Here is a 15747-nt window from a genome sequence, read left to right as displayed (position 1 = left end):
AGATTTCATTAGAATGGACATTACTATGTGGGGCATAATATAGTGTCAGGGGCATTACTGTGTGGGGCATAATACAGTGTAAGGGGCTTTATTGTGTGTGGCATAATATGGTATAAGAGGCATTACTGTGTAAGTGTAGGTAGCCTTTTCCTGCAAGAACACGCCCATTACAATGAGACAACGCCCTGTTTTTGAGGCACATGCAAGTATTATTTTTTTCACAATGTCATATGAGGGGGGGGGGGGGGGGGGGGTATTTTTTGTCTACTTACAGAAAGCTCTGGCATAATTTAAAGACCTGAACAAATGTAATGTTGGGCTGAGGTCCCCTCACCACCTAAAAAGCTTTAAGTCCTCATTGTAAATATAGATAATGATGAACCCATTTATCTGCATTTTTTTCAAGAAACCGAATTGTGTCCCCTCAGATAAAATAAAACCAACCTATTTCATGGTCCTTGGGGAACATATGGGGAACTAGAGTACAATTAAAAAATAAACTATAAAATAAATATAAAATATTGACCCATTGGGTATTACAATTAGTAAATATGGATTCTCTCATTAAATATTAGGACGTTTAACATGTAAATGACTCTCATAAATAAACAATAACAAATGATACTCTTATAAATATTTTTGTTTCCTGTCTAATATTTTGGGAATTGACCTCCCCTCTGGTGTGAGCGCAACATCCCACTTTAGGCGCCCACTTTTTGCCAGTTGGTAAAATCTTATTTTTTTTTATTTCATGTTACCTCCAAATGTAAAGCGCAACGGAATATGCGGCGCTGCATAAGAAACTGTAAATAAATAAATACTCTACAGCCTCCTCCAAATCGCATTAAATAGAAGTGTTCCGTCCCCCTTAAGGTCTCCTCACCGTTAGATCAATGCTAAATTTATTCCTAGGATTACCTGTCCTGCTCTCGTCTACATCCAGAGACTCGATAGATCTTGGCTCTTCCTTCATTAAGTTAAAGTGGATAAGGCCATAGCTGTACTTCCTATCTCCCTTCCTCACCGAGCGGCTCAGATGCTAACACAATGTAATGTCGTTGGATAGATTGCCATGAGTATACCTTCATCCGTATTTATCATCTCATCCTGTTGGCACGGACAGGATGCAATGTATATGGATTCTTCTCTCCATTACATATCAGCCTGTGATTGCACATAGGAGATAATTGGCAGCACTAGGTTTTTTTTTTGCGCAGGGACTGACTGTCACATAGGTGGCAGGGGGCAGCAGTGGGGAGATGGGGTAATACCCAAAGAGTGGGGTGCATGGGATTTACCCTAACATCGTGGAAGTGGAACTTACACAAACGCATTAATGGTGTACAACTGACGCAGTCATCACGACAAGTGAGAGTCAAACTGCAGCTGTCATGTGGCTGGCGCAAATTTCGATGATTTGACCTTTGGCAAAACACTCACACACCAATAAGTATTATATTGTGCTGGGGGTGCTAAAAATGGGCGGCACAGTACTTGCAATTTCGACTGAATGGATGTACAAGATCTTATAGGGCAAATTGCATTATGGCGCAGGTTGACGCCAATGCACACTCTGACTGAGAATCAGAACCTCAGAAGTCTCAGTGATTAAGTACATGTGGGTCACAGAACCTTACAGAGATGGAGACACGGGTGTGGGGGGACACAGCAAATGTGGCTTAAGGGTGTAAATAAAAATAAGGGTATAGACATGCACATATTTAGGGCTGGATGACTTCAAAAGCCAATTGTGGAAGATTTTCTACTCAATAAGGCTGGTAAAACAAGGGAGAAGGTAAAGGGGAAGAGAAGAATATATATATATATATATATATATATATATATATATCAGATAGAGTACCCCAACCGCGCTTCAACAGACTTAAGGCAGCACCTCTGAGGGATCCCCTGTTAGACGGGACTCAGGTGTGTAGAGATGAGAAAATGAAAAGTTCAGAGTGCGCCTATATTTCCACAATACAAATAATGTGTAATCTTCCAGTAAACACAAGATAAAATTCAATATATGACAAAACGTAATTTTTTATATTAAATGTGTCTTCCAAAAGATGTTGATGGACCAACGCGTTTCGTCAATAGCTTGACTTTATCAGGGGCATTGAAGGCAGATTAGTACAGAACAAGTTCACACAAAGCAATCGATTTAGATGGAATGCCTGGCGAGTGTTCCCATATGATGAACAGAACAAAATCACTGATGATCAGTTGAAACAATTAAATATCATTTAGTGGCTGTTCTATGTTCTCCTAATCAAAGGTCAATTGATTGAAAGGGAATTATTGGCCCCAAACATCAGAACAAAAGGCACCAGGAATAAATCAGATATAGAGGTGCTAAACCGGATGTGGATTCCAGGATTCCAAATGCTTTGGGCGGTATTCAATGAGCTGAATCGTTGGTCACAGCGATTCAGTTTTTTCATTCGCCAGCCAATCGCCGGTTTTTTGCTGCCAATCGCCATGCATGGGGATTCGTGGGGAGTCGCCGAGTCACCCTATTCAACGTGGCTGAGAATCGCCGGCCCTAACGGCGATTCTCAGCCAACCCTGCGTTTCCCTAAACAGCTTCATTAATGTCATCAGTGTTTAAAAAATTGCAGTGAAATGCAAGAAAAATGCAAATTACCCTGAATAAACGCTTCCAATACAGCAGACGGCAAAATCTGGGTAATCTGCACAAAGGCCAAACGAAGGAGTGAGGTGGGGAGGAGAATCATGGGTAAGTGAGGTGCACCATGGGTAAGAACAGTGCTTTGTGGGAGAAAAAAAAAATACCTCAAAAAATTAAATATATATTTGTATAGCACTTCTACGACCATCACATCACACAAGGGCAGCAAATAATAATACATTACACTTGCACAGTTAAATAGAACACTTAAAACCAATTATTTGACATGTTCCTATAAAAGTTCACCAGAAAAAGATGACGAGGGACACTCGGTGAGGAACGGCGATATGTAACAAGAAAAAGGAATCGCCAACTTCTCATTGAATACACTTTTGGCGATTCCCCTCGACTACCGTCGATTCCCCATGCAAAATCCTATAGACTAAAAACGGCGATTTGTAGAGAATAACATTTGGCGATTGGTGCTTCATTCACCGGTCCTTATCGGCGATTATAGGTCATTGAATAGGGTGATTCGCATTAGGAGCTCCAAAAATCACCGTCAGACACGAAAAAAACACAGAATCGCCATAAAACTTGGCGATTCTGGCTCATTGAATACCGCCCTTTGTGTTAACTTGTTCTGTACCAATCTGCTTTCAATGCCCCTGATGAAGTCAAGCTACAGTATTGACGAAATGCGTTGGGTGAACAACATCTTTTGGAAGACACATTCATTAAAAATTGTTTTACGTTTTATCATATATTGAATTTTATCTTGTGTTTACTGGAAGATTACACATTATTTGTATTGTGGAAATATAGGCGCACTCTGAACTTTTCCTTTTCTCGTTCTTGTAGAACGGCTATTACAGTAACTACTATGGTGCACCGAGGACGTCTCCAACAGTGCGAATACTCAACCGACTGCTTATAACGGCGCTTCCCCCGATGAACCTTGGAAACATGACCTATTAGTTCCAAGAGAGCGCAGATCACAAAACAAATATACCGTACACTTATACTGTTATGAGAAGGATATTCCATCTCTGCGCGGATGTCCCTGAGGCGGTGAGAGAGTTCTAGGAGGTCGTCTTCCCTGTTCTCGTCAAAGACTTTTAACTGAATATCAAGCTCCTCATTTTCTTTATCCTTTAGATGCTGGAAATTTCAAGAGAGGGGAAAAAAAATTAAACTTTGCATCAGTAACAGTACAAAGACCGAAGAAAGGAGACTGAATAATACTCATCATTTCGTTAGCCTCAATCTACGGTATAAAACTCGCTGTCTTTACAAATAACTTTCTGTATACTTTACATTCTGTAATATTAAGTCGCCATTGCTCCGCTACTTCCAAAGTGCCCGATGCTACGGAGTAAACAGTGATGCAGTTTTTTTTGGAACATGAAAAAAATTGGTTAACAATATCTACTGTATCATGAAAAAAAGGTTGACAATATCTAGGTCAAACCCCATAAAAAGGGTCAATATGCACAAGGTCATAATAGATAAATGCTGCACGGGGGGGAAAAGGCGGCACAGGGGAACAAAGTAGCATGGAGGAAAAAAGGCGGCACAGGGGGGGAAAAAGGCAGCACCGGGGGAAAAAAGGCAGCACCGGGGGGAAAAAGGCGGCACCAGGGGGAAAAAAGGCAGCACCGGGGGTGAAAAAGGCGGCACCGGGGGGGATAAGTGGCACCGGGGGAAAAAGTTGATATGAATTTTTCACTTTTATTGGTCTTAATGTAAACACCTGAGTGAGTGGCCTCCCAAATAATGTACCTCTTCACTCGCCATGCTTTCAGCCAGCGGACTCACACCGCGACTAATGTACCGTTCCTATTCACATCGGTGAGAACATAAGAAAAACTGAAAAAGAAATCCACAAAAAACCATAGTCCATCTTCCCGTTGCTTGTGCTGACCTTTTAACAGCATTAACCATATGTACGTCAAGCAGTGTTCACCTACTGATTGCCGACCTATGTGTTGACTTTCAGCCGCCCAGACACTGAAATATTTTTTTTGCCTTTTTCTCAAATCTATAGGGGGGGGGGGGGGGTATTCAATCCCGCCGCTATTTGCGACAGGTAAAATAGTGGCAGGCACCTGTCCAATGCGGTCTTTCCCGTTTTGCCGAGAACAGCCGTGAACTGTCGCAATCACGGCCGGATCTCGACAATCCAGGGCCGCTTGCGCAGACACGCCCCCTTTTCGCAGATCAGCAGACGGGACATTGAATCCAGCCTGGCGATTTGCGGTCGAGCACAACAAAAACGTGCCAGGGTCACGGCTGTCGGGATGTACCGACATTCGTGACCCAAGATTGAATACCCCCCCCCCCCCATAGACTTTATATTAGATCAGGGCTGGGCAACACCGGCCCTCCAGATGTTGATGAACTACACATCCCAGCATGCCTTGCATCAGTTTCAGCATGGCCACATAGCAAAACTAATGCAAAGCATCCTGGGATGTGTAGTTCATTAACATCTGGAGGGCCGGTGTTGCCCAGCCCTGTGTTAGATGTAGCATCATCCATAAATGCTGAAAGATTTCCGCTGCTACTTATAATAATAGAGACTTGTTACTATCGTACATTATACTTGCACTTAAGCTTAATTGCATATGAATAATACAGCATATTTATAAAACATTGTGTCTCAAATATTTGTGTGTGTATCACAAGAATAACTTAAACAATCTTTATATCATCGCCTCTATTTTTTTGCTGCCGTTTGCAGCTTTCCGGACTCCTTTTATCACGCGTAGTAATTAAACACTTTGTTATGAGCGAATCGCTATTTCCATCCCGACAAACCCAGGCGAGGGCAGAATTGCTGCTGGATTCCGTCTTTTGCATATTGTTTACATACGCTGCTATTCAGCTGTCAATTACAGCGAGGAACAATGGATCCCGCATTATTGACGCTTGACAGTGGTTTCAAAATGTGGTTCAATTATTTACACGTTAATACCAGGGATATTACTGTAGGCACCAACTTTTCTGCAACGTTGGTAGAATTTTGCAATTGATTGAACATTGTAATACCGTTCATAAAAAATGGATGGGGTATCAGGGAATTAACCGCTTGGCTGCCGGGGGCTTCTTGGTAATGGGCTGAGAAGACTCAATTGAATAATGCCCCTTGAGTGTTAGCAGAGGCAAAACTACCATTGTTGCAGCAGCTGCATTGCACCGGGCCCCCTGAGGACTAAGGGGCCCAACTGCTGCCAACCACAGCTGTGCTGCATATTGTGAACTTGGGTTGGAGCAGGGTTGCCGACCCTCCCAGAATTACCGGGAGTCTCCTGAAAAATCGGGTCCCCCTCCCGGCACCCCGGAAGGGTGGGCAACCCTCCCGGAATCAGGGGGACCCCCACTGAGCCCCCCGATCGCGGCATTTAAATGCCGCAATCCGCGGGTCTCAGAGGAGGGGGCGGAGCTAAAATGACACACTCTTGTCATTTTAGCCCCGCCCCCTCCATGGAGATCAGTGATTTAGACTATTTCCCATAATGGGGGTGGGGCGTAATGACGTCACAGGCTTCTCCCGGAGAGGAGAATTTAAAGTCGGCAACCCTGGGTTGGAGTCAAGGGCCACAATGATATTTTTGCACGTGGACCACCTGCTCAGGTTCCGTCACAGGGCAGCCCAGAACCGGCCGACTAAAGGGGTATTTTTTCTGTGCCGCATTATCCAGTACTACAAGTGTTGCCCAGCGAGAGATGAATGTCATGCCTACAAATGCATCTCTGCTCAAAGCAACCAGACATGACTTTGTAGGGGTGTGGTACCTGTACTGTATATTAGATTGACAAGGTCTAGTTCATCAATGCAGGGCCGTAACTAGGGGGGGGGGGGGGGCTAGGTGGTCACGCGCACCGGGCGCTGGAGGGGGCGCTAGTGTGAGGTCCCGGCAGCGTGGTCCCAGTATATGCCAGGTCAGTAAAAGTATTATAGATAGACCAAATGTATATAAATAATAATAATAAAAACTAATATATATATATATATATATATATATATATACATACATACATACATACAGGGGCATCAACAGCAGTGTAGGCCCCTGGGCATAGCAATGTATTGGGGCCCCTACCGATCCTCCAGCGGTAGGGGTGGGGGAAGCTTTGATGTCCCCCAGATGGTAGGGGGTATTATATCAACTGCTCAGCATGTAGGGCCTGGATCAGTAAATTCCACTAATTACCCCTTTACTGCACAGATGGTGGGAGATGGGGTGGGAGAAGGGGGCATTGGGCTGAATGAAGGGGCCCTGATACATAACTTCCAGGGTGGTAGAGGATGTTTAATACACAGAGGAGGGGTGTATAGTGGAGTGCTTATTATTCATAATTTTCTGGTGGGAGGACAGCTTGCCTGACTGCAAATATCTCCAGTTCCCGGAAATAGATTTCTTAGATTTTAATGGTACTAAATGGTACTGGGGACGAGGGGATGAGAGTTCAGGAGGCAGAGCAATCTGCCAATGAGTATATAAAACTACATACCAGGTGTGTGGAGCTGGAGCAGTAACCAGCTGCTGGAAGGCTGATCTCTCTGGTTCTGGGAACAGTAGAGACAAGCTACTAGTGTCCATCAAAGGGGGACAGTCCCAGCTTTTGGAATATACCCTCAGAAAAACTCTAAGTCAGACAAAACCGGAAAGATCTGACTGGGAAGAGCAATTAACAGGCTTGGATGGGGACCACAGCTTTGAAGTCAGATATCTCCGGTTCCCAAGGGCCGATTTTAAAAATTCTTGTACCCATGGAAAGAGGGGACCCTCAGCTTTCAGAATAGGGCCCTAAAACTTCTGGCGGGGTTTCTGGGTACTCGGAACCCCCCCTGCTTGCGCTACTGCAGGGACTGGTGGGTTAACTCCGGCCCCTAGTGCTGCCGGGCGGTGGGCGGGAAGCAGGTTTTGAAAAGACTTGCCGGACGCTGATTGGCTGCGTTCAGCCTATCCCCGCTGGCTGCACACAGGTATGTTGGCAGCGGGGGTTCGGGGACTGGTGAAGCGGCAGCTTTCACATACACAGCCGCTCGCTATTTGCCTGGCGGCGGGAAGCGCTGATTATTTTGAAAAGACTTGCCCGACGCTGATTGGCTAAATTCAGCCAATCAGCGTCGGGCAAGTCTTTTCAAAATCTGCTTCCCGTCCACCGCCCGGCAGCACTAGGAGCAAGAGTTAACCTTCTCCAGTCCCTGGACCCCACTGCCTGTCCCCAAGGCAGTAATTTGGTGTGTTTTTTTTTTTTTTTTGGGGGGGGGGGGGGGGGAACAAAAGGCTGCTGCCCCGGGCGCCAAAACACCTAGTTTCGGCCCTGATCAATGTCTAGGTCAACCCCAAAATGTCAAAATGCACAAGGTTGACAATTGGAAAAAAGCCTACACTGGGGAAAAACCGCCCATCAGGGGGGGGGGGGGGGGGGGGAATAGGCCAACCCTTGGAGAAAAAGGCCCACCCTTAGGGGGGGGGGGAGGCCCACCCAGGCCCACCCTTGCGGTGGGAAAAAAGCCCACCCTGGGTTGTCCCCTGCTTCCGCCCACTACCAGCCCATCCGTGAGCAAATGCCCCAGCGAGTCTGTAACTCGCCGTGGGTGTCTGCTCCAGGGGTTTGCATATTCGCACATGCGCAAACCCCAACCTTCAGCCAGGGGGAGCCTATTCGGATCGGAGTAGCAACCTTAAATTGGGCCTCGAAGCAGCAGTTTATTCATTTCAGGAAACGTTGCCCTTTAAACCATTGTAACTGGAGAATCGGTTTGAAAATGAAAAGCGGTTACAGGTTGAGTATCCCGTATCCAAAATGCTCGGGACCAGGAGAATTTTGGATAACGGATTATTCCGTATTTCGGAATATTTTAATATTTCAATGATGTATTTTGAAGTATCTTGCATTTATGCTGTATAAACACATAATATACACACAAATATATTTTATTACCACATAAAATACACACAAACATATTTTAATTGTTCAAAAAATAAGGTTTCAAAACGTGAAACAAAATGTGTGTACTATCTCAGCACTGAATTTGAATGCCAAGCAATCATTGTCTTGCACATATATAGTGCCAGTTACATATCATGTCCCCAGTGATGCTGTTACATATGTCCCCAGTTTTTAGCAAAAAAATTTTTTTTTTTCACTTTCTGGAATGTCCGTATTTCGGAATAATTCGGATAACGGATATTCGGATACGGGATACTCGACCTGTATTATAATTCATGTGATAAGTACAATACAGAGATCGCACAGGATAAATCCAGAGCTTACTAATAACTGTAGTTCAGCAGCAACAACAGTATTAAAAGGGGGGCGAGGGAGATTTGTCTGCGCTTATTGCCGCCATTTACCGGGGGAATGCTGTGTTTTGGGACACGCCAACCACGAGCAACTTAAGTGTTCAGAGGGAAGCGCACACACGCCATTAGACAGAAGCAAAAACGTATATGACACAGAACACATTAGGCATAAATATGTCCCCAAGTTATTCAATTAAGGAAACAGAGCATTTTATGGTTAACGCCATTTAAATTGTCTGCGCCACACACACTGGTAAAACAATAAATGTTTCAGGGGAAATGTGCGGTGAACTCCGAGAGGCTGCCATGAAGATCTCAGCTGGGATCTGACCTGCGGCTGCTAACTGTCCTCGTCACGTATGTGCTTGGATGAGCTTTCATCTCTCCCCCGAGCGGTGGCTCCACCGAAAGAATTACATTAGGAGGAGACGGCTATTTTAATATTTCTTCAAAGCTGACTTCATTTAGTGCAAGGCGACGGGTGGAAATTAAATGTTTGAGCATCTGCAAAGGGGCTTTAAACACTGACTGCAGACTGGGGAAGCGACACTGACTCATTCCGCAGATTCAGTTGGTAAAATGCTGGGACTTGTGGTGTGGTGGTGTGGGGGAGGGGGAGGGGGTGCTGGAAAAATCATATAAATAGTTCTAACTATATTCTTCAGTCTCATTAACAAGGGGCATAACTACAGTACCATAGGTGCAGGGAGTGCAGCTGCTATGGGGCCCAGAGCTGAGAGGGGCCACCTTCCCTGTTACTGTTACATGTGTTATATACAGGGTGTAGCTACCATAGGTGCAGGGAGTGCAGCTGCTATGGTGACCAGAGATTAGAGGGGCCACCTTCCCTGTCACAGTTACATGTGTTATATACAGGGGTGTAGTTACCTTAGGTGCAGGGGGTGCAGCTGCTATGGGGCCCAGAGCTGAGAGGGGCCACCTTCCCTGTCACAGTTACATGTGTTATATACAGTGTGTAGCTGCCATAGGTGCAGGGAGTGCAGCTGCTATGGGGCCAGAGCTGAGAGGGGCCACCTTCCCTGTCACAGTTACATGTGTTATATACAGGGGTGTAGCTACCATAGGTGCAGGGAGTGCAGCTGCTATGGGGCCCAGAGCTGAGAGGGGCCACCTTCCCTGTCACAGTTACATGTGTTATATACAGGGGTTTAGCTACCATAGGTGCAGGGGGTGCAGCTGCTATGGGGCCCAGAGCTGCAGGGGGGCCACCTTCCCTGTCACAGTTACATGTGTTATATACAGGGTGTAGCTACCATAGGTGCAGGGAGTGCAGCTGCTATGGGGACCAGAGCTGAGAGGGGCCACCTTCCCTGTCACAGTTACATGTGTTATATACAGGGGTGTAGCTACCATAGGTGCAGGGAGTGCAGCTGCTATGGGGCCCAGAGCTGAGAGGGGCCACCTTCCCTGTCACAGTTACATGTGTTATATACAGGGGTGTAGCTACCATAGGTGCAGGGGGTGCAGCTGCTATGGGGCCCAGAGCTGAGAGGGGCCACCTTCCCTGTCACAGTTACATGTGTTATATACAGGGTAAAACTACCATAGGTGCAGGGAGTGCAGCTGCTATGGGGCCCAGAGATGAGAGGGGCCACCTTCCCTGTCACAGTTACATGTGTTATATACAGGGGTGTAGCTACCATAGGTGCAGGGAGTGCAGCTGCTATGGGGCCCAGAGATGAGAGGGGCCACCTTCCCTGTCACAGTTACATGTGTTATATACAGGGGTGTAGCTACCATAGGTGCAGGGGGTGCAGCTGCTATGGGGCCCAGAGCTGAGAGGGGCCACCTTCCCTGTCACAGTTACATGTGTTATATACAGGGTAAAACTACCATAGGTGCAGGGAGTGCAGCTGCTATGGGGCCCAGAGCTGAGAGGGGCCACCTTCCCTGTCACAGTTACATGTGTTATATACAGGGGTGTAGCTACCATAGGTGCAGGGGGTGCAGCTGCTATGGGGCCCAGAGCTGAGAGGGGCCACCTTCCCTGTCACAGTTACATGTGTTATATACAGGGTAAAACTACCATAGGTGCAGGGAGTGCAGCTGCTATGGGGCCCAGAGATGAGAGGGGCCACCTTCCCTGTCACAGTTACATGTGTTATATACAGGGGTGTAGCTACCATAGGTGCAGGGAGTGCAGCTGCTATGGGGCCCAGAGATGAGAGGGGCCACCTTCCCTGTCACAGTTACATGTGTTATATACAGGGGTGTAGCTACCATAGGTGCAGGAAGTGCAGCTGCTATGGGGCCCAGAAATGAGAGGGGCCACATCTCAGCTATTACTCAGTATGGTTGTATTTGTGCAATTGTGCCTTCTGCTGTCTGGTGATTAGGCTTCTCAGGAGGTATTCTTGGAGCTGAAATGAGCCTCGGTTCCGTACTCATGATTAAAGGAAACTATTACATTAAATGCAAACGATGGTATAAATCATGGAATCGCATGATTGTGTTTCTAACATTGACGTTAGATCAAGGACTTGTAGGAAATATACTGCAGTATTGTAACTCTCCGGCAGGTGGTGCCCTGTTTGACAATCCCGGTAAATAATTGTTGTGATCACGGGAATGATCTATAAATGAATAGTGATCTGTGAATGACTTCTTCTTAAATTCTCCAACCTACAGTAAATATTTATTTCCCTTTATGTAACAATCATCATCTAACTAAACCCCCCCCCCCCAAAAAAAATCTGTTAGAGCACCTAACATGACTGTAGACCAACCTCATCCACAACAGTCTTCCAACTAAAATGTGGTGCCCAATGACTAGGCTTGTGATGAATTGCATCATCATGGGTCCACCCCCGCTGTACAAAGAAGATTCTGCACTTCAGGGGTGGGGCATAATGATGCAGTTGATGGTGGAGAAGAGCAGACCGTACCACCCAGCGGCCCCATTTTGGACCACAGTTCTCCCCATGTATCGTACACTGAATTAGCTCTTATTTTGACGCACTCTACTGGACAGCATATCGTCATAGCAACAGTAACAAAATCACTTTAAGATACGCTTGTAGCTTTAGATTACTGATCTGCAATCGCCACATCTACAACAATAAACCTAAGATGCAGTTGGCAAAATCAATCTAAAACACTCAGGTGCAAAGCAATGCTAACCTCCTCACAACATAGGGGTCATTCATCCCTACGCATTGATACAGTAGGTCACTGATCCGGTACAGTATTGGAGGCATTCTGTGCGCTGAAACCTTTACTTACAGGTAATATGTTCTTCAATCCGCACCTCAAGAATTCATTCCTCAGATGTATCCTGAAATCCAGATCGTCCGGTGAGGTGAGCAGGGCATTTATAAACTGCATACAGGCGACCTAAAAACAGAAGGACAAATACGGTCACACACGTGTAGACATTGGAACCGGTCAGTAGAACACACATGGAAACACAGTTCAGGTATACTGTAGACTAAGAACAGAATATATTGTAATTGTTTTTTTTTACAAAAACAGGAGATTTTATTAATTTTGCCTAGAGAACTCCTTGTGCTCAGTTATCTTCATTGCCAGATGCCCAGACTGGCCATTGAAGTTACCACAGAGTATGTTTGGATCCCAAAATGTAATTATCTTGTACTATGCACTGTGTATGTAGGAATATGTGCACAACAATATTCAGGTCATCATTTTATGTTGGAACAAAAATCCATTAATTTTTAAAGGACCAAATATTCCCAGGGAGGGAAATGGTACAATCGCTCTCTAGGGAACCAAAACCATTGCAGACAGACCCTCCGGGAGGGAGAACCGGGGCACACTGACCCTCCGAAAGGGAGAACCGGGGCACACTGACCCTCCGGGAGAGAGAACCGGGGCACACTGACTCTCCGGGAGGGAAAACCGGGGCACACTGACCCTCCGGGAGTCAGAACCGGGGCACACTGATCCTCCGGGAGTCAGAACCAGGGCACACTGATCCTCCGGGAGTCAGAACCGGGGCACACTGATCCTCCGGGAGTCAGAACCGGGGCACACTGATCCTCTGGGAGTCAGAACCGGGGCACACTGATCCTCTGGGAGTCAGAACCGGGGCACACTGATCCTCCGGGAGTCAGAACCGGGGCACACTGATCCTCCGGGAGTCAGAACCGGGGCACACTGATCCTCTGGGAGTCAGAACCGGGGCACAATGATCCTCCGGGAGTCAGAACCGGGGCACACTGATCCTCCGGGAGTCAGAACCGGGGCACACTGACGGTGGAAGAACGAGGGCACACTGACCCTCCGGGAGGGAGAGCCGGCACACACTGACCCTATGGGAGGGAGAACCGTGGCACAATAACCCTCTTATGAGGGAGAAACGGTGCACACTGAGCTCCGGGAGGGAGGACCTGGGTACACTGACCCTCTTAGGAGGGAAAAATGAGGCACAATGACCCTCCGGGAGGGAAAACCGGGGCACACTGACCCTCCGGAAGGGAGAACCGGGGCACACTGACCCTGACGGCTGGAGAACCGGGGCACACTGACCCTAATGGTTGGAGAACCGGGGCACACTGACTCTCCGGGAGGGATATCCGGGGCACACTGACTCTCCGGGAGGGAGAGCTGGGGCACACTGACCCTCAGGGAGGGAGAGCTGGGGCACACTTACCCTCAGGGAGGGAGAGCCGACACACACTAACCCTACGGGAGGGAGAGCCATGGCAGAATAACCCTCTTACGAGGGAGAACCGGTGCACACTGACCTCCGGGAGGGAGGACCTGGGTACACTGACCCTCTTAGGAGGGAAAAATGGGGCACACTGACCCTGACGGTTGTAGAACCGGGGCACACTGACCCTGACGGTTGTAAAACCGGGGCACACTGGCCCTCCGGCATGGACGTGCGGTGAGGTAAATGGCTCAAGAGTCCCTGGCAAGTACCAGAGCCAGATATGCACACAATATATGAGCCATGCGGTACATACCAGCATTATACACATGGGCAGCAGTGTGTATTGCTGGAGATTCACTGAGTTTTGATAAGAGATGTGCAGAAAATGTAGCCAGGTGAGGCACTGCCTCACCTGCCATAGACTTTACTCCAGCGTTTTGACTATAAAAATGATTAGAATAATAAAAAAAAAGATTTTTTAAAATAAATTATTTGTATTTTTGACATACTTTATCAATTCAAAACGCCGGCATATGCGCTAGTATGACAGGAAAGGCTGTGCCTCACCTGCCTCACCCCACCGCACGCCACTGCCCTCCGGGAGTGACAGCCGGGACACACTGACCATCCGGGAGGGAGAGATGGGACACACTGACCCTCCGGGAGGGAGAGATGGAACACACTGACCCTCAGGGAGAGAGAAATGGGACACACTGACCCTCAGGGAGCAAGAACAATGGAGCATGGTTACTCGGGGAACACCACTTGGGCATACTTGCCTACTTTTGAAAACTAGTTTCAGGGAGATTATAGTTGGTAATTTAATTTTGTACATTGAGGGGGCGTGTCATGCTCCACCCAAAGGGCGTGTCTAGTTCCATATATGGAGAGATTGTGAAAAGAGATTGTGAACGTGGCACCTACAATTGTTAGTGTGTACTACATCTAAGGGGAATCTTTCAAAATGACTTATATCCAAATGTAGATGAGCCCCAAAGCAGTTAGTAAGAGATACTGTACTTGCTAAAGTGCTGGGAAATGATACTGATGATTCAATGTAACTGTATCGCTCATTCCATTTTTACCCAAAAATGTAACAGTGTAATGTGGGCTAGGTGAAATGAGGGAGATTGCTAGACTAATGAGGGAGAGAGGGAGATTGCTGCTATTTCAGGGAGTCTCCTGCAGAATGCAGGAGGGGAGGTAACTATGATGTAACAGTGTAATGTGGGCTAGGTGACATGAGGGAGATTGCTAGACTAATGAGGGAGAGCGGGAGATTGCTGCTATGTCAGGGAGTCTCCTGCAGAATGTAGGTGGGGAGGTAACTATGATGTAACAGTGTAATGTGGGCTAGGTGAAATGAGGGAGATTGCTAGACTAATGAGGGAGAGAGGGAGATTGCTTCTATGTCAGGAAGTCTCCTGCAGAATGCAGGAGGGGAGGTAACTATGATTTAACAGTGTAATGTGGGCTAGGTGACATGAGGGAGATTGCTAGACTTATGAGGGAGATTGCTTCTATGTCAGGAAGTCTCCTGCAGAATGCAGGAGGGGAGGTAACTATGATGTAACAGTGTAATGTGGGCTAGGTGAAATGAGGGAGATTGCTAGACTAATGAGGGTGAGAGGGAGATTGCTGCTATGTCAGGGAGTCTCCTGCAGAATGCAGGAGGGGAGGTAACTATGATTTAACAGTGTAATGTGGGCTAGGTGACATGAGGGAGATTGCTAGACTAATGAGGGAGAGAGGGAGATTGCTGCTATGTCAGGGAGTCTCCTGCAGAATGCAGGAGGGGAGGTAACTATGATTTAACAGTGTAATGTGGGCTAGGTGACATGAGGGAGATTGCTAGACTTATGAGGGAGATTGCTTCTATGTCAGGAAGTCTCCTGCAGAATGCAGGAGGGGAGGTAACTATGATGTAACAGTGTAATATGGGCTAGGTGACATGAGGGAGATTGTTAGACTAATCAGGGAGAGAGGGAGATTGCTGCTATGTCAGGGAGTCTCCTGCAGAATGCAGGAGGGGAGGTAACTATGATGTAACAGTGTAATGTGGGCTAGGTGACATGAGGGAGATTGCTAGACTAATGAGGGAGAGAGGGAGATTGCTTCTATGTCAGGAAGTCTCCTGCAGAATGCAGGAAGGGAGGTAA

The 15747-nt window shown here is 46.9% G+C and overlaps 1 protein-coding gene across 1 annotated transcript in view; it reads right to left on the bottom strand.

The window, feature by feature from the left end:
- Positions 1 to 15747, bottom strand: part of DIAPH2 (diaphanous related formin 2) — a 490290-nt gene that overhangs the window by 243842 nt on the left and 230701 nt on the right. The window contains exons 11-12 of the mRNA XM_083160814.1: positions 12196 to 12306; positions 3675 to 3793 (exon numbers count right to left, since the gene is read on the bottom strand). Of these exons, the coding sequence (XP_083016940.1) occupies positions 3675 to 3793; positions 12196 to 12306 (230 nt within the window). The remainder of the gene's footprint in view (positions 1 to 3674; positions 3794 to 12195; positions 12307 to 15747) is intronic.

Source organism: Crinia signifera, chromosome 9 (genome assembly GCF_055691185.1).
Source record: "Crinia signifera chromosome 9, ASM5569118v1, whole genome shotgun sequence".
Taxonomy (NCBI): Eukaryota; Metazoa; Chordata; class Amphibia; order Anura; family Myobatrachidae; genus Crinia; species Crinia signifera.
Note: the sequence above shows the minus strand (reverse complement) of the source record. Positions and strands in the feature narration are given on the sequence as shown.